The 18,282-nt window shown below is 51.3% G+C and overlaps 1 protein-coding gene and 1 long non-coding RNA gene across 2 annotated transcripts; both read left to right on the forward strand.

Annotated features, from left to right (window-relative positions):
- Positions 1 to 1,307: 1,307 nt before the first annotated feature.
- LOC123583758 (thioredoxin-like) lies at positions 1,308 to 14,540 on the forward strand. Its single transcript, XM_045450848.1, has 4 exons — positions 1,308 to 1,388; positions 9,391 to 9,759; positions 11,152 to 11,157; positions 14,529 to 14,540. Exons 1-2 carry the CDS (start codon positions 1,308 to 1,310, stop codon positions 9,733 to 9,735), a joined length of 426 nt encoding a protein of 141 aa, XP_045306804.1. The 3' UTR covers positions 9,736 to 9,759; positions 11,152 to 11,157; positions 14,529 to 14,540.
- A 999-nt stretch (positions 14,541 to 15,539) lies between these two features.
- On the forward strand, positions 15,540 to 17,728 carry LOC123582115. Its single transcript, XR_006704211.1, has 2 exons — positions 15,540 to 15,651; positions 17,660 to 17,728. It is a non-coding gene; the product is annotated as an uncharacterized LOC123582115 (long non-coding RNA).
- Positions 17,729 to 18,282: the final 554 nt, after the last annotated feature.

The following is an 18,282-nucleotide window of genomic DNA, read 5'->3' on the forward strand; positions in this document are numbered from 1 at the left end:
CGTGAGCAGCTGGCTGGGGGGAGAGGAGGCCATGTGCATGTGGGAACACAGGAAGTAACCCCACAGAGCCCCGGATCAGTCTGTCCAACCTGGAGTAAGAAAGCTCTCCCTCGACTGTTCTGACTCCGACGGATCCGGCTCAGGCCCTGTGTCCGGAGGCTACGGCAACGCCTGGTCTCTCTCCTAGAACCCTAAAGAAACAGAGCGTGGGGCCCAGAGGATGGGGACAGACGCTGCGGTCCTCACCCACCCTCGTTCCCGGGAGGAAGAGCTCGCTGTCCGTGCCTGTGGAGCCCCCAAGAGGGCCGGTGTGGGCGCAGGCTGTGGCCTCCCCGGGGTGCAGTGTCCACCCTCGGTCCCAGCAGCCTCGAAGTGCACCCGCACAGACCCACCCCGGAAGCCCCCCACCTCCTCTTCCTCCACTGGGAGACAGTCCAACAACTTTGACACTCGTCACCAGGGCAGGAGAGAGGACGTGAGGGTGGGGGAGAAGGGGTGGGGAGGGGGGGGCGGGGAGGCTGGGACCCCACACTCAGGAGATGAGGAAGGGGCGATGGCCTCTTCCCCGGGGCAAAAAGCACAACGTTACGTCGAGACGGACCCCCTTCGGCAGTGTCGAGGAGTCTACCCATTTGGGGGCCACTAACCGTGTGAAGAGTTGAAGTTCAAAAGTAAGGTCAAGGGAAAGGGGCGACGGGTGGGGAGGAAGCTGCGAACCCTCGGAGGCGGGTTCGGAACGAGGGCGAGGGCGCAGCGCGGGGAGGCCCTCCGGGCCTGGGCACCGCGGGGCGCCACCTGTCGGGGGCCGCAGCCGCCGGGCTCGGGCCGGCGAGTGCGGCGCCGCTGGCTTCCCCGGGGAGCCGCGGCCGCGCGGCCGCCCCTGCGGGACTGGCGCCCCCCACCGCGCTTCCCTCCCGGGTTCGGGAACACGTCGGGGCCGCTGCACGGCCGGCTGCAGAATCCGGGTGAGAAAAGGCCTCGGCCCCGGGCCGCCGCGAGTAGCACCGGAGACACGAGCGGGAAGCGAAGTCTGCGGACACCCGATCTCCGCCGAGACGGCGGCCGCGTGCCGCCACCTGCTGGCCAGGGCTGGGAGCGTCCGCTGGCGTTTGGCGCTTTGCCCACCTGGTGGCGACTCGGCCCAGGTGAGACCCGGAGAGCGGGACTGAGATCTTCCCCTCAGAAGACAGGTGACAGCCTGATCAACGGGGGACACTTTCTGAGTAATGTTTCCATAAACATTTGAAGGCTCTGAGTTCTTTCAAGAAAAATCCTTTCCAAAAAAAAAAAAAGAGGCAGAGCACAGAATGACGGTGGTCATTATAGCAGCCCAGGTGCCCCCTCTTACACAGCAGGCCCTGCTAAACGCCATTGCGGTTGTCCCGCAGGTAACACGCACAAGTGCCAGGACAGGGCTTTCCCACCGCAGGCTCCAGCTCACAGGAAGAACGACATTCCAATGTGTCCCAATACTTGCCTATATATATGTATATGGCCCCTTTTCGTATTTTCTACTCCACGCTACTTAGGGTTGCCAGATTTAGTAATAAAAAAAAAAAAAAAAAAAAAAAAAAAAACAAAAACAAAACACAGGACTCCTGGGCTGCCTGGGTGGCCTCAGTTGAGCATCGAACTCTTGATTTCAGCTCAGGCCATGACCTACCACTTCATGAGATCGAGCCCCGTGTCCAGCTCTGCACGGACAGCATGTAGCCTGCTTGGGATTCTCTCTCTCTGCCCCTCCCCCCCCCACTCTCTCTTCCTCTCTCAAAATAAACAGACAAACAAACATTTAAAAATACAGGATCCCGAGGGGCACCTGGATGGCTCAGTCGGTTAAGCATCTGACTTCAGATCAAGTCATGATCTCGCGGTTCACGGATTCCAGCCCCGCATCAGGCTCTTGGCTGACAGCTCAGAGCCTGGAACCTGTCGGATTCTGTGTCTCCCTCTCTCTCTGCCCCTCCCCCGCTCCACTCTGTCTCTCTCAAAAATAAATACACACTTTTAAAATGTTTAAATAAATAAAAAAGATCTTTGGCCCATTAAAAAAAATACAGGACCGGGGTGCCTGGATGGCTCAGTCAGTTAAGCGGCCGACTTTGCCTCAGGTCATGATCTCGCGGTCTGTGGGTTCGAGCCCGTGTCGGGCTCTGTGCTGACAGCTCGGAGCCTGGAGCCTGTTTCAGATTGTGTCTCCCTCTCTCTGACCCTCCCCTGTTCATGCTCTGTCTCTCTCTGTCTCAAAAATAAATAAACATTAAAAATAATTAAAAAAAAAATACAGGACCTCAGTTATATTTGAATTTCAGATAAATAAATAACTGACTTTTTTTTTTTTAGTATGTGTACATCCCACACAATATTTAGGGTATATTTACAGTAAAAAAAAAAATTATTTGTTTTGCAACTGAAATTGAAATTTAACTGGGTGTCCTGTATTTTGCTTGGAAACCTTAATTCTACTCCATTTGTTTAACGCTGGTTACAATACTGCAACCCAATGTTACAGCCTGCTAATGAGTCAGAGGCCCCAGTTTGAAGACATTGCCTTAGGTGACAGGGCCAGAAGCATTTCCTTCTGCAGGGAAACCAAAGTCAGTGGAAGAATTTGTACCCAAATTGGACAGCCACCACCCCTCCCCTGCCAAGACCCATCCCCCCCTTAGCTGCACTGAGCCACTTCCCCCACCAATGGCCTGGGCACACCATCGCAAAAAGTTTGGGAGTTTTTAAAGATGACTATGGTGCAGGGGTGCCTGGGTGGCGCAGTCGGTTAGGCGTCCGACTTCAGCCAGGTCACGATCTCGCGGTCCGTGGGTTCGAGCCCCGCGTCGGGCTCTGGGCTGATGGCTCGGAGCCTGGAGCCTGTTTCCGATTCTGTGTCTCCCTCTCTCTCTGCCCCTCCCCCGTTCATGCTCTGTCTCTCTCTGTCCCAAAAAAAATAAATAAACGTTGAAAAAAAAAAAATTTAAAAAAAAAAAAAAAGATGACTATGGTGCACACACATGACTAGGCACTGTTACTCTGCTTTTTAAACAAATATTCAATGTGCTAAAATACTACATTTTAAAACCTGGTTTTTGAGTATAAACAGTTTATTAAATTTTTTTTTTCAACGTTTATTTATTTTTGGGACAGAGAGAGACAGAGCATGAACGGGGGAGGGGCAGAGAGAGAGGGAGACACAGAATCGGAAACAGGCTCCAGGCTCCGAGCCATCAGCCCAGAGCCCGACGCGGGGCTCGAACTCACGGACCGCGAGATCGTGACCTGGCTGAAGTCGGACGCTTAACCGACTGCGCCACCCAGGCGCCCCGAGTATAAACAGTTTAAAAATCTTATTGTGCTGTTTATAAATCCAGTCAGTTTTTAGGGGCGCCTGGGTGGCTCAGTTGGTTGAGTGACCGACTTCGGCTCAGGTCATAATCTCACAGTCTGTGAGTTCAAGCCCCGCGTCGGGCTCTGTGCTGACAGCTCAGAGCCTGGAGCCTGCTTCGGATTCTGTGTCTCCCCCTCTCTCTGCCCCTCCCCTGCTCATGCTCTGTGTGTCTGTCTCTCTCTCAATAATACATAAACATTAAAAAAATTAAAATAAATTAAATAAATCCAGTCAATTTTCACAATCACAAGGGGTCTTTGGTATTTAGTCTCATTTATAAGGGAGGTCCAGTAAAAACTCTTAAACCTTTAAAACTATACATTTAATTACTGTAAATACTTCCATTGCATAATTACAAGCAAAACATTCCCTAGTAGATGGAAACTGGTACAGCCACTGGGGAAAACAGTATGGAGGTTCCTCAAAAAATTAAAATAGAAATACCGTATGATCCAATAATCCCACAACTGCATATTTACCCAAAGAAAATGAAAACACTAACTCAAAATGCCTATGCACTCCTATATTTATTGCAGCACTATTTACAATAGCCAAGATATGAAAACAACCTAAGAGTCCATCAATAGATGAATGGATAAGGAAGATGTGTGGTGTGCGTGCATGTACACACACACACACACACACACACAAACACACTATTATTCAGCCATAAAAAGGGATGAGATCATGCCATTTGAAACAACATGGAATGATCTACCAGCTATAATGCTAAGTGAAGTAAGTCATGCTGAGAAAGACAAATACCATATGATTTCACTCACATGTGGAATCTAAAAACAAATGAATAAACAAACAAAAAGCAGAATCAGACCTGCAAATACTGAGAACAAACTGATGGTGGCCAGGAAGAGGAGGGTGGGAGATGGACTAAATGGGTGAAAGGAAGAGGGAGACATAGGCTCCCAGTCACAAAGTGAGTAAGTCATGGGAATAAAAGGCACAGCATAGGGAATGTAGTCAGTGGTGTTGTAATAGCACTGCACGGTGACAGGTGGCCTCACTGGTGGCCAAGCATAGCATAATGTATAGTTGTCCAGTCACGACACGCACACCTGAAACTAATGTAACATTGTGTCAACTACACTCAAATTAAAAAATTAATTTAGGGACGCCTGGGTGGCGCAGTCGGTTGAGCGTCCGACTTCGGCTCAGGTCATGATCTCACGGTTCGTGGGTTCGGGCCCCGCGTCGGGCTCTGTGCTGACGGCTGGGAGCCTGGAGCCTGCTTCGGATTCTGTGTCTCCTTCTCTCTCTGCCCCTCCCCCACTTATGCTCTGTCTCTCTCTACCAAAAATAAATAAAATATTTCTTAAAAAATTAATTTAAAAAACCCCTAATAGGGGTGCCTGGGTGGCTCAGTCGGTTGGGCGTCTGACTTAGGCTCAGGTCATGATCTCACAGTTTGTGGGTTCGAGGCCCGTGTCAGGCCCTGTGCTGACAGCTCAGAGCCCGGAGCCTGCTTCGGATCCTGTGTCTCCCTCTCTCTCTGCCCCTCCCCCATTCACACTCTGTGTGTGTGTGTGTGTGTGTGTGTGTGTGCGTGTGTGTCTTAAAAAATAAATAAAAATTTTTTAAAAACCCCCAGTAATATGGTAACTCTTCAGTCCTGGCACACAGAAGAAGTGCTTTCTTTCCAAGCACTAGCAGACGGTGAGGACACCTGTCATGGAGAGTGAGGACAGCATTATTTCACGCATGCACATCCGCTCTCCCCCCCACCCCCCCCGCCCCCCACAATGTGGACCAGACCTTCTACTGGAGGGAGATGTGTTAAGCAAGGATTCAGGTCGACCTCTTTCCCTTGCCCAGGAAGAAAGAAACCTGGGGAGAAGCTTCTGCCTAGGAGGGGGTCCCCGCGGACGTGGGCTCTGCTGTGAATGTCAAGTTTGACGTTGGACGAGTGACTTCTCCCCAGGGCCTCCTCTACAGAGTGACACCCAGAATTCAGCAGTTTTACTCAAGATCACTTCTACCTTCGCCTATTCCACGGATGCTCATTAAGTTACCCAAGACACGGGGGCTACATTCGTTTCCCAGGACTGACCTAAGGCACCACGGACCAGGCAGCTTACACAACAGGAGTTCGTATGCTAGTGGTTCTGGACGCCAAAAATCCACTCGGGGCCTCAGCAGGGTGGCTTTGCTCCTGACACCTCTCTCCCTGGCACGTTGATGGCCATCTTCTCCCCATGTCCTCACATGGTCTCTGGACATGTCTGTGTCCTGATCTCTGCGTCCTGATCTCTGCTTCTTATAAGGACACCGGTCCTGGGGCACCTGGGTGGCTCAGTGGGTTAAGCGTCTGACTTTGGCTCAGGTCATGATCTTGTGGTTAATGAGTTTGAGCCCTGCATCAGGCTGTGTGCTGACAGCTCAGGGCCCAGAGCCTGCTTCAGATTCTGTCTCCTTCTCTCTCTGCCCCTCCCCTGCTCGTGCTCTCTCTCTCAAAAATAAGCACTAAAAAAAATAAATAAGGACACCGGCCCTATTGGATCAGGACTCACCCTAATGACCCCTTCTTAACTTGACCACACCTGTGTGGACCCCATCTCCAAATACAGTCACGTTCTACGGTGCTGGGGGTTAGGATTTCAACCTGTGCATCTGGGGAGGGAGGTAATTCAGCCCATAACATAGATGCTGGTGCTTAAAAAAACAGAAAGAAGACACAGTCCCAGGACCTGAGGTGTCCCAAAGCCTGGTAGATGTGAACACAGCCCAGCCCACAGCAGAGCCCAAACCCGGGCCGAGCCGTGGCTGTGGCCCGGAGCAGGGCCTCCCAGAGCCGCTGCGGAGAACCCAGGCCCAGCTCAAACAAATCGTCCCCGTGCGTTTCTGTGTGTTTTGGGTGGGGCGGAGGTTGGCCACAAGTGCTGCAGGTGACAGCTAAGTCACCCACGCGATGGCTTCCTGTAATTGCCATGCTGCCCTGTCCACGGGGAAGCCTTTCCGGGAGCAGAGCTGGGCTGCCCTTCTGTGCGGTGCGGGAAGGCTTCCACAGCGCCAGAGAGCAAAAATTACGGCACGGCACAGAGCAGGTTGTCGAAAGTATGAGCTCGTGGCCAGATCCCTTCCCTCCCACCCCCTCCTGCCCTCCAAGAAGTCACCCCCTGTCTGCCCTGCTGGCTTCACTCGGCGAATACCGTTCTTATAAACAGCTGGCCCAGATTCCCAGCTTGAGTTAGGACGCTCCCCAGGCAGTCAAGGGTGTTCGGTGATGAATTTCAACGCGGCTTAAAAGCATGAAAACTTGCAAGCAACCTTGGGCTGCTCCCTCCAGTGGGGACAACGCTGCCGGCACCCGCCGGAGGCCCTGGCCCCACGCGAGACCCCATCAGCCTTCAGGTGCCTGTGGCACTTCCCCCAGACTCGATGCTGACTCACGGAGCCACTGCAGAAACGTCTCTGCTTTAAACTTTAATTGACCTACATTCTTTCCTAGATCTCATGACCTGATTTTCCATTTTCTCTCTGCTGGGACCCACACGGCGGCAAAAGAACCACCTTCTCTTTAGCCCCAACACCCGTCAAATGGGCTTGACCTCCAAAGCAGAGGACACAGGCACAGAAGCAGGCGGGGGCTTGTGACAAACGCGTCGGTCAGGGGCGCTGTTCCCCTTCATCTTTGCATCTGTAATCACGGAGGTGGGGCGAGGGGACAGGTCCAGGCCGGTCATGCCCAGAAGAATGTGGTGGCCGTAAGGACGCAGACCCTGAGATCCAGGGAAGGTAACTGGTCCAGGGCACAGCTGCCGAGCTCTGAGATCCAAGCTTCCCATGGCTGCCACCAGCCGTGACGGAGCGCGGCAAGGATGTGCGGGCAGGCCCGCTCCTAGGACACAAGGCCTCCTCTGATGGCCGCGCCAGACCTTGCTGAGGCAGCAGGCCCTCCAAGTCACCAGCCTTCCCTCCTTACCCTGGAGTCCAATGTGCATGGCTGTCCCCGCTCTTCCCGCCCGCGGCACCTGCATCCCTATTTTCTCCCCCACGGACATCTCCCTCATGCAAACCTTTAGTCCCCGCTGCTTCTCAGAGGAGCCCCAACATCACCCCTCCATAGTGACATGGGAAACAAAGGCCAGAAGGAAATGGCAGATAAAATTAAATTTCCTCATAACCTGCAGCCCATTGACAGGTACTTGAGACCAAGACAGAGTAGAACATTTCTCCAGGCACCTGCGAACATCCTGATGTTAATGCCTTACTAGAGGGAAAACCACCTTGGCTGGACAACAGCAAGGGGCCTCAGGCATCTTAGGAGTCTTCCTTAGCACATCACAGATCCTGTCCCCACGTTTTAATAAAATCACCTTTTTTGCACCAAAGATGTCTTCAAGAATTCTCTCTACATCGTCAGCTCCGGACCCCCCACCATCACCCCAAAACCTCATCAACACTCATCACTCAACAAAGCGCCAACGTGAGCTGGGTGCCGCAGCATTCGGTCACAAAGAGCCAACAGTCTGGCTGCAGGGCACGCAAGCAGGGCAGAGCAACCTGTTAAAGATGCAGAAGGTCCTTCCTTTCCTTTGTTACCCTATTTGCCCTTGGGAGGACAAAGCACGACAAATAGGCTTTTTTGTTTTCAAAGGTATGCATCTCTCGAAGCAGTAAATTCTAGTGTTCAGGCAGGGAGGGTAATCAGCAATTGTGTTTCCCAAAGGAACAGCAGGAAACCACCAGGCAGGTGTGGGGCTCCCCAAAGACAGTCCATAAACAGGCACAAAACGAAGGCTCATTGGAGGGGAGGGGATGGGGTGTAGGCATTTTCCAGGAGGGACATGGCCAGAGCAGGAAGGGACAGCAGGCCAGAGAGAAAGCATACAACGTCATCGGAAGAATGCACGGCATCCAGGCCGGACCAGGGGGCAGCAGAGATCCTGTATTCAGGAGGGCGGCAGCCCCATCCAAGGCAACCAAGCTCAACCAGCCAAAATGATGTCACCTGGTCACTTTGTGTTCCATGGGTTTAAAAGAAAAAGTGGCTGGGGCACCTGGGTGGCTCAGTTGGTTGAGTGTCCGACTTCAACTTAGGTCTGTCTCATGGTTTGTGAGTTCAAGCCCTGGATCTGGCTCTCTCTAAAAATAAATAAACTGGGGCGCCTGGGTGGCTCAGTCGGTTACGCGTCCGACTTCGGCTCAGGTCACGATATCACGGTCGGTGAGTTCGAGCCCCGCGTCGGGCTCTGGGCTGATGGCTCAGAGCCTGGAGCCTGCTTCCGATTCTGTGTCTCCCTCTCTCTCTGCCCCTCCTCTGTTCATGCTCTGTCTCTCTCTGTCTCAAAAATAAACATTAAAAAAAAAATTGTTTTTAAGAAATAAACTTAAAAAAAAAAAACAAAACAGAGAGAGAGAGAAAGTGGCCAAGGGCAGAGCCTGACTCCTGAAGGCATCCTGACACCGTGCTGGGACCACCTTGGGCAGTTTCCACTGGGCAAGAGAGAGAAAGAGCCAAGTGTCCCTTAGCAGGAGGCCCAGGGCCTCCCGCCATATTCCTGACTCTCCATTCAATCTCGGATTTCCTTACAACCCCACAAAGCCCTTGGGTTCTCTCCAAACTGACATGCAACGTGTCCCTTCAACACCCAAGCAGAGTCTCGTGACCACTCGTCACCCCAGGCCAATTAGGGAAGCGCTCTCCGTGACAGCCAGTACGTGCACACATGCAGCTCACAGAACGGGACTGTGGTCACTCTGCTCCTTCTGCTGCGTCTCACTTTTTAAAAATGCTCTTCTGTGTAGGATGTGCCCCAAGAGTGAACTTCAAAGCGAACTACGGCCTACGTGGGTGATGACCACACGTCGATGTGGGCTCATCAATTGTAACAAATGTCCCACCTGGTGGGATGTCCACGCTGGGAGAGGCGTGCCTGTGTGTGGACAGCGGACATGATGGAAATCTCCAATTTCCGCTCAGTTTCACTGTGAGTCTAAAGCTGCTCCGGAAAGGTAAAACGTGGGGCGCCTGGAGCTCTGGTTGCGTTTAGGATCCACTCCCATTGGTCGTTTGTCAGACCCCAGCCGCCAAAATAGTGAAGCAGATCGAGAGCAAATACGCTTTTCAGGAAGCCTTGAACAGTGAGGGGAACACTTTAGTGGTTGACTTCTCTGCCACAGGGTGTGGGCCTTGCAAAATGGTCAAGTCCATCTCTCATCCCCTCTCTGAGAAGGATCCCAACGTGGTGTGCCTTCAAGTAGACGTGGGTGACTGTCAGAGGTTGCTTCAGAGTGTGAAGTCAACCCTCCCGTTTTTAAAAAAGGGACAGAAGGTGGGTGAATTTTCTGGAGATGATAAGGAGAAACTTGAAGCTACCATTAATGCATTAATCTAATTATGTTTTCTGAAAACATAACCAGTCATTGGATGTTGACAACTTGTGATATTTTTTATTTACAAAAAGGAAAGATCAAGTATGAAGACTATATACCCAACTGCCATCTGATTATAAGTGACAGTAAAATATTAATTCTAAAAAAAAAAAGAAAATGGGGCACCTGGCTGGCTCAGTCTGCTAAGCATCCAACCCTTGATTTCTGCTCAGGTCATGATCCCACGGTTCGCGGATCGAGCCCCACGTCAGGCTCTGCGCTGAAGCACTGAGCCTGCTTGGGATTCTCTCTCTCCCTCTCTCTCTCTCTGCCCCTCCCTCATGTGTGTGCTCTCTCGCTCTCTAAATAAACATTTTTTAATCTTAAAAAAAGAGAGAGATAAAAAGTAAAATTTAAACAAATGCTCTCTGGCTGCTGCCTGGAGGGTGGACAGCACTTCCCAGAACTTGATCTCAATAGTCCCACATTTTTCCCCATCCCACTTTATATTATACCAAGTAATTTAGGTAAAACGTGTGCCCCTCCCCAGGGTGACAAACTGTTCCAGTTTGCCTGCGACTGAGAGGTTTCCCAGGATAAGGGATTTTCACTGCTAAAACCAGGGAGGTTCTGAGCAAACTGGGCTGAGGGGGTCACCCGAACTCCCCCTCAGAGCCAGCGCTTGTTAGTAACATGGCCTCTGACCTCCTACCCGTGAGAACTTTGCTCAGAACCTACTGCCTGGCAGATGCTGGACAAATAGACTATGGTGTCGTTATCATTACTTTCAGTGATGACCCCTGCAGGGCCAGTGGGGGTGTCTCCACGTATGCTTACTGGGCTGGACTGGTATGGTTGTGAATTCCATTTCTAGATGTATGGGGGTCTCCTCTGCCATTCATCAGGGCTCGCCCCTTCCACAAAGACATGGCTTCCCAATGTTCTGGGCTGAAGGGCCACAAGACACTCCTGCACGTGGCCAGATGCAGGACAGCTAAACAGGCCTATCCCCTGTCCAAAGGGAAGAGTCTGCTGACCGCACACGTGGCTAACCTGGCAAGGTCAGGCAACACTCTTTTTATTTATTTTTATTTTTTTAATGTTTATTTATTTTTGAGAGAGAGAGAATGAGAGGGGGAGAGGCAGAGAGAGAGAGAGAGGGAGGGAGACACAGACTCCAAAGCAGGCTCCAGGCTCTGAGCTGTCAACGCAGAGCCCGACGCAGAGCTTGAACCCACGAACTGTGAGATCATGACCTGAGCCGAAGTCGGACGCTTAACCAACTGAGCCACTCGGGTGCCCCATACACTCAACTTCTGAACACGTGTCCCGGAGAACCTCATTTTGATAGCACTGCACTGTGATCTCCCTCAAAGAAGAGGGACCACTACCTCACATGTCTTCAATGGCCAGGAAGGGGCCGTATGTTCCTCAAAGAGGAAGATGTCATTACTTGGGGGAGCTTCCAGAGCACATGATGACCTAAAGCCATTTCATCCCCCTCCTCCCAAAACAATGATGATCAAAGCATAACACATCTACAGGGGCCGTATTCATCCTAGGTCTGCGAGTTCATGGCCCTGGTGTAGGGCTCTCCTAACGTAATCCAAATTCTCACAACGGATGTTAACAAGAGAGCCAAAGAAAAATGTACCTTCTCAAAACTTGTTATATATCTTAGAAGGTCAGCAGTATCAGATATATGAAAACGTCCACTGATAACTTCCTTTGGCATCTTTATCCAAAGGCCCACACGCACATAACTGCAATGTTGAAAAGGCTAGGAGACACGTAGTATGCATATCAAAATTTCTGCTGGCCATTAAGTGCTGGAGTTTGTTGGAAAGTGGCAGCTATCACTCAAACAGAAAAATACTAGGCACTGAACTTCATTTGTGCAGTAAGATGAAATTAAATCAATTTATCTATGTTTAAGGAAAAGATTCAAATTCAAACTTGGAATGATATACTATCTGGGGGGAAAAATGGGGTGCCTGGGCGGCTCAGTCAGTTAGGCATCTGACTCTTGATTTCAGCTCAGGTCATGATTTCACTGTTCATGTGTTTGAGCCCCCATTGGGCTCTGTGCTGACAGTACAGAGCCTGCTTGGGATTCTCTCTCTTTCTCTTTCTCTGTTCTTCTCTGACTCACATGCACATCCTCTCTCTCTCTCTCTCTCTCTCTCTCCCTCAAAAATAAAAATTTGAAATAAAGAAATGAGAAAAAAAAATTTCTAGCCAGCATTGAGGAAGAAGAGAGCCCTAAAATTGTTGTCTAAGATGTAGCTAATTCTAGGCCAGTTCTTTCTAAAGCAATGCATAACTTCATCATGGTTTCTTCTTTGGAAAAGCAGGGATGAGGACAAAAAGTCCTCCAGTGTCCCTCCCAGATCCAAGAGTCTCTCGCTCTGAAGCAGAAATTGCAAACCGGTGGCCCACAGGCCAGACACAATCCCTTTGAGTTTTGTTCGGCCTGCATGGAGTTTGGTTTGGTTTGGTTTCCTTAGTTGAATGTGGATGCCTTTGTATTTCTATTCCCGGAGCCCTGTGGTTCCTCAGTGCCTCTCACAGCCCCTGCAGCCCTGCTGTGATCACCTGAGGGGGGGAGGGGGGTGGCTGGAGGGCCCTGGGAGGATGTGGGTGTAGGATTCTTGCCCTGGGAGGATTTGGGTTGACAACGCTTGCCCTGGGAGGCTAAGGAGTTGACGGTGTTGCACTTGATTCTGTTACCACTTGAATCTTACTGAGGGGTGACTTCCATTTACTTCGGTTTCTACTGTTCCGCAGAGTAAATTTCTTGTCTTTAACCGCCCCTCCCCCCACCTATTGTACAGGAGAATAGCAGTTCAAAATGCTAAGACGGGCTCAGTGTCACAGAGTTAGCTCAAATTTATATCTTCTGGGGAACTTTTTAAATTGAAAAATAAAGAAAAGCACAAAACAGAAAAGAAACTTCATATAAATATGCATGATTGTCAGTATTTATGATACGCATCATATTTAATCGCAGGCATGTGAGGTTTCTATCAACTGTATCACTTGTATCCATTTACATCGAGTTGCTTAGGTTATTATAGGATGTTTTTTTTGTTTTGTAAAATATACACAACATAAAATTTACCGTTTTAGCCATTTTTATGTATACGGTTCAGTGGCACTGAGTATAGTCACATTGTTAGAAAACCACCGTCCATCTCCAGAATGTTTCCATCTTCCCGACCTGAAACTCTTTCCCTGTGAAACGCTAACTCCCTATTACCCCCTCCCCCAGCCCCTGGCATCCACCCTGTTACTTTCTGCTTCCACAATCTGCCTACCCTAGGAACCTCATCTAAGGGGACTTATGCAGCATTTGTCCTTTTGTGACTGGCTTCTCTCACTTAGCACAATGGGTGAACCTTGCAGACATTATGCCAAGTGAGAGAAGCCAGTCATGGCTTTAAATGCTGACTGTGGTTTTAAGGCAGCAGAGGTGTGTGTTAAAAATAGCCGTGAACTTTGTAAATATCTAACCGAGAATGACCTAGCCCGAAAGGCTTCTTTCTGCATGAAATACCCAAACATGTGAGCAGCCTTTATGAGCGCAACTAAAAAGGGAACTCTGAGCACAGGCTCCTGGCACATAAACCTCAGAATAGCTAAGCTTTACTTACCAAGTATAACAGTACAAAATGTCACGCTGGGAATGTTGAACGTGGGGGTTGATAGCCCAAGAAAAAAAATTGCTCACCTAATTTAAGGAAACTCAAAACGAATCCTTTCTTGCCTTCAGAACTCTAGATTGCAAAAGTCCCATCTGGTACTAACTATATTTACTCAGATGGATCAGTACCACAAAATAAACGTTATTTAGAGCATATTGTTATGGGTTCTGGATGGCTCTTCCATCTGCCAGTAGATGCAGGAAACTGACCCTAAATATGGGACTAAATCTTGTGCAAGTGGGAGTTTAGGGATCAAGAAAGTAATCAGACCTTTTCTACATCATGCCCAAAGCCCTCTGCAATCGCCCTGGGAAGTCACAGAGCAGCACACGCCCCAGGGGGATGATAAAGGAGGTAAGCACTGGGTTTTGTGATGGCAGCTGAGACAAAGGTTAGCCTCACCTGTCCCTATCACAAGGGCCAAGGGTCTGAAGAGAACGGGAAACAACCTGCTGGCACACACACACACACACACACACACACACACACACACGCCCAGCTCTGCTCCCACACACACACACACACACACACGCCCAGCTCTGCTCCCCAGGGACTTTGGCAAAGCTGTATGACCTCTCTGCACCTCAGTTACCTCATCTGCAAAGTCCACTGGCAACAGAGTCTCCCTGGGAGGGCTGTGTTAGGGATTAAGTGGTCGGTCGGTGTGCACGAAGCACTGAGGCCACGGGACTCTCTCACTGTTCGTGCTCCAGGAAGGCAGACGGCCACCGGGTCCTTGCTGACACTTCGGGAGTCTTGTCTCCCAAACATGAGTGATGAGCCAGGGCCAGGTTTTACATTTGGAGTTGTTTGGGGTCCTTCTTTAAATGTCAGCCGCAAGTTCAACTCTATCTCCCCAAAGGCTACATGGAAGTCCGGATCCTGAATGAGGTGAATGAGTCCTTATCTGGAAACAGGGTCTCTGCGAATGAAATCAAGTTAAGAGGAGGTCATACTGGGCCAGGGTGTAGGGCGGGCCCTACGTCCAACATGTCTGGCATCGTTCTGAGAAGACACACAGAGTCAGGCACAGCAGAGAGACCGCCCTGTGACGACGCAGAGGGAAGAGGGTCACCTGCCAGAGACAGCGCTTGCGTCCAACCAACAGCAAGCGGAAGAGCATCCAGGACGGCCGGCCATCGCCAGGCACAGAGAGAGGGCACAGCCCTGCTGGAACCTTGATTTCAGACTTCTGGCCTCCAGAACCAGGGGAGAAGAAATCTGTTGTCTCACACCGGGTCTGTGCTACTTGGTTCCAGCGGCCCTGGAACACTAGGGCAAGGTCTCAAACGTCTAACTTCTCTTGAGCTGGCACACAGATGGCATTTGATGCACGTTCGCTGGAGGAAGAAAGAAATGAGCAGAGGCGTGAACGCCAGTGCGGAGGTGAGGCAGGCAACAGGGGTGAACGGGACAGGTATGGGCCACGTGCACGCCTGCACAGAGACACGGTGGCTGCCGTCTGCGAGCACTCATGCCCCACCTTCAGGTCTGAACGACAGAGGCGTGGCCACATACGGGTATATCCCAGCATTGCCAGGGCTTCCTATTTCCTGCAGAATCAGAAATCTAGACTTTCAGGTGACATCTCCCCAGCGCCCACAAACAACCATACGCGTACAAGTGGGTACAGCACCTGCAGGGGCCCCCTGCGTCTCTAACGTCCTGCTCGGCCGCAGGCGCGATACACGGTGGTTGCTTGAAGCAGGTCAGCGTCGTGAGGAGATACACCCTCAGCCCTTGGGTCCCGCCTCCTCTCACGTGTCTAAAAAGGAGCATTGGGGCAATTAAAATCCAGCCAAAGGAAGGGGAGCAAACTCTAGAACTGGGATATGCCAAACAGGATAATGAGGTCCTAGACAGTGGACATCAGCACCCCAGCCCCAGCCTTGAGACAAATCCTCCCTCTAAGCCTTGGTTTCCCCAACCACAAGAGGAGGGGACAGCATGAGGTGTTGGCACGCCGGTGAGAGAACATGGGTGGCCGCATTGTGACAGCGGCACAGTGTCACTGGGACAACCACTGGGAGGCCCCTGGCCGTGGTGCATAGAACACAAAGTCTCCGACAGCCGGCCCCGAAACTTCTCCAAGCGGCCTGGGCACCACAACTGCAACACAGTCACTGGGACGCCGATTTTGTTCTTCTTGACTTTGATTCCCAGACAGACTGTCTGAATGAGGGCTCGGGGGATTACTCAAAAGAAAGCTGCTGAATCCATGGTGAAGGAGAAGAGGTACCTGAGCTCCAAAGTCATGTGGTCCCCTGGCCTTAGGGCTGTGTGTGGTCCGGGGACCAGCAGCACCTGCGGAACCAGGGGATCTGGTTCCAAATCTAAATTCTGGGCCCCACCCAGACCTACTCTCTCACACTCTGGGGAGGGCCCAGCAATCTGTGTTTCAATAAGCCCTCCAGAGATTCTGATGCTTACCTCCATTTGAGAGCCACGGGCTTCGGGAAACCAAGTCCTGCATAGATAAGCAAGAGAGGCATCCTTTAAGAAATACAGAGTGGGGCGCCTGGGTGGCGCAGTCGGTTAAGCGTCCGACTTCAGCCAGGTCACGATCTCGCGGTCCGGGAGTTCGAGCCCCGCGTCGGGCTCTGGGCTGAAGGCTCAGAGCCTGGAGCCTGTTTCCGATTCTGTGTCTCCCTCTCTCTCTGACCTTCCCCCGTTCGTGCTCTGTCTCTCTCTGTCCCAAAAATAAATAAACGTTGAAAAAAAAAAAAAGAAATACAGAGTCCAGGGGGCACCTGGGTGGCTCAATGGGTTAAGTGTCCGACTTTGGCTCAGGTTGTGATCTCGCGGTTTGTGAGTTCGCGCCCCACATCGGGCTCTGTGCTGTCCATCCAGAGCCTGGAGCCTGCTTTGGATTCTGTGTTTCCCTCTCTCTCTGCCCCTCCCCCACTCACACTCTGTCTCTCAAAAAATGAATAAACATTAAAAAATTTTTTTAATAAAAAAATACAGAGTCTGGAACGTAGGATAGATCATTTGTACTCAAAAATTAGGTCTAGGGGCGCCTGCCTGGTTCGGTCGGTTAAGTGTCCAACTCGATCTCGGCTCAGGTCCTGATGTCAGGGTTGTGAGTTCAAGGCCCACATTGGGCTCCATGCTAGGCGTAAAGCCTACTTTAAAAAAAGGAGGTCTAGGGGCGCCTGGGTGGCTCAGTCAGTTAAGCATCCGACTTCAGCTCAGGTCACAATCTCACGGTCCGTGAGTTCAAGCCCCGCGTCAGGCTCTGGGCTGATGGCTCGGAGCCTGGAGCCTGTTTCCGATTCTGTGTCTCCCTCTCTCTCTGCCCCTCCCCCGTTCATGCTCTGTCTCTCTCTGTCCCGAAAATAAATAAATGTTAAAAAAAAAAAATTAAAAAAAAAAAAAAAGGAGGTCTAGAAGGCAACTCCACCCAACGTGCCAGCTGATTCTGCTAAGCACATAACAAGCTGTGCTTCCTGGTGGTGTGGGTCTAGCGCTCCACTGCGAGGCCACAACCCATAAGTCAGCAGCAAGCTAACTGGCTGGCATGTGGATGCTTCACCTGGGTGGATAAGATGTGCCAGATTTGGGGCGCCTGGGTGGCTCAGTGGGTTTAGCGTCCGGCTTCGGCTCAGGTCATGATCTCGCGGTTTGTGAGTTCAAGCCCCACATCGGGCTCTGTGCTAACAGCTCAGAGCCTGGAGCCTGCTTCGGATTCTGTCTCCCTCTCTCTCTGCCCCTCCCATGCTCATGCTCTGTCTCTCTCTGTCTCAAAAATAAACATTTTTAAAAATTAAAAAAAAAAAAAAAGATGTGCCAGATTCACAACTAAAGAGGACAGTGTGTGGCAGAGGTGGGAACACGCAAAGATGCCCCCTCACAAAGGCTTGCAAACGGCTGTCAGGAGTCAGCGGGAATCGCAGGGTCTCAGGCAGGACAACTGGCCGCAGGACGCCCCTCGGCCTCCCCCAGGCCTTTTATTGTGGTGCCCTCCCACAGCAGGGCCGTAAGTCTGAGCAAAGGCCTTTCCTGCAGCCACCAGACTTGAGCAGGTGAGGGTGCAGCTAGGTAGCCAAACACTTTGTTTCCCCGAAGACAGGACCTGAGGCAAGCCAGACGAGACCAGCACAGCTGCCGCCCTGTACTGTGTGTGGCTTCCCGGCGACCAAGACTCAAGCAACCCAAGAGCAGAGCCTGTTCTCCAAGTCATCCACATTTCTCCGCCATCTACTGAATCAATACAATCGTGTACTTTTTTCTCTTTTTCCAGGAATGACAGAAGATAGGCTCCGCTTGGAGTCAGATGCTCGGGAGCAAGACGACATCATGTCCGTCTCCAGTGACACCTCACTTCATCTCTTCCTCGTAGACACCCCTGCCTCCTGCCTCTGTCCCCTTTGTAGCTGACTCCGTGCGCTCCTCAAGGACAGGTCCCCTGACCACAAGCTGTTCAGCCTAATGAGGGAGGCAGACCAGTAAACAGGCAGATGCAACAAAGTGCCATCTGAAAGCCAGAGGTGCGGTGGAAGTATTGGGTGGGAGGGGCCTGTCACAAAGGCAGGGAGACATCCTGCCCAGAGGGTCAGAGATTTCAGGAGTGGGGACAAGCTTCAGTGGGAGTCAGAGAGCATTTGTTTACAGAAGGCCCCTGGGCAGGGCCTGTGATGTGGGCGGGGCCTGTAGCCCAGCAACTCAGAAATGTTTATTAACCTGGGCGCCTTAGATTACCCTGGTTTGGGACACTAGCTTTCAACATAGCCAACGCCTTTACCACCTCTGTACTCATCAGATAACCTTCAGTTCCCTCCTAGCAGCTTTGAACGTCTGCTCTATGCACACCTCTGTGACAGGCTATTGCCAGAAGAAAAACAATGCATAATCCCCTATAGCTCC

Source organism: Leopardus geoffroyi, chromosome B3 (genome assembly GCF_018350155.1).
Source record: "Leopardus geoffroyi isolate Oge1 chromosome B3, O.geoffroyi_Oge1_pat1.0, whole genome shotgun sequence".
Lineage (NCBI taxonomy): Eukaryota > Metazoa > Chordata > Mammalia > Carnivora > Felidae > Leopardus > Leopardus geoffroyi.

What these genes read in the sequence shown, in the direction of transcription:
- LOC123583758 (XM_045450848.1), top strand. Translation starts at nt 1,308, where the DNA reads ATGACGGTGGTCATTATAGCAGCCCAGGTGCCCCCTCTTACACAGCAG. An exon ending in CCATTGCGGTTGTCCCGCAG is followed by an intron (nt 1,389 to 9,390) that starts GTAACACGCACA and finishes GGTTGCGTTTAG; the next exon opens with GATCCACTCCCATTGGTCGT.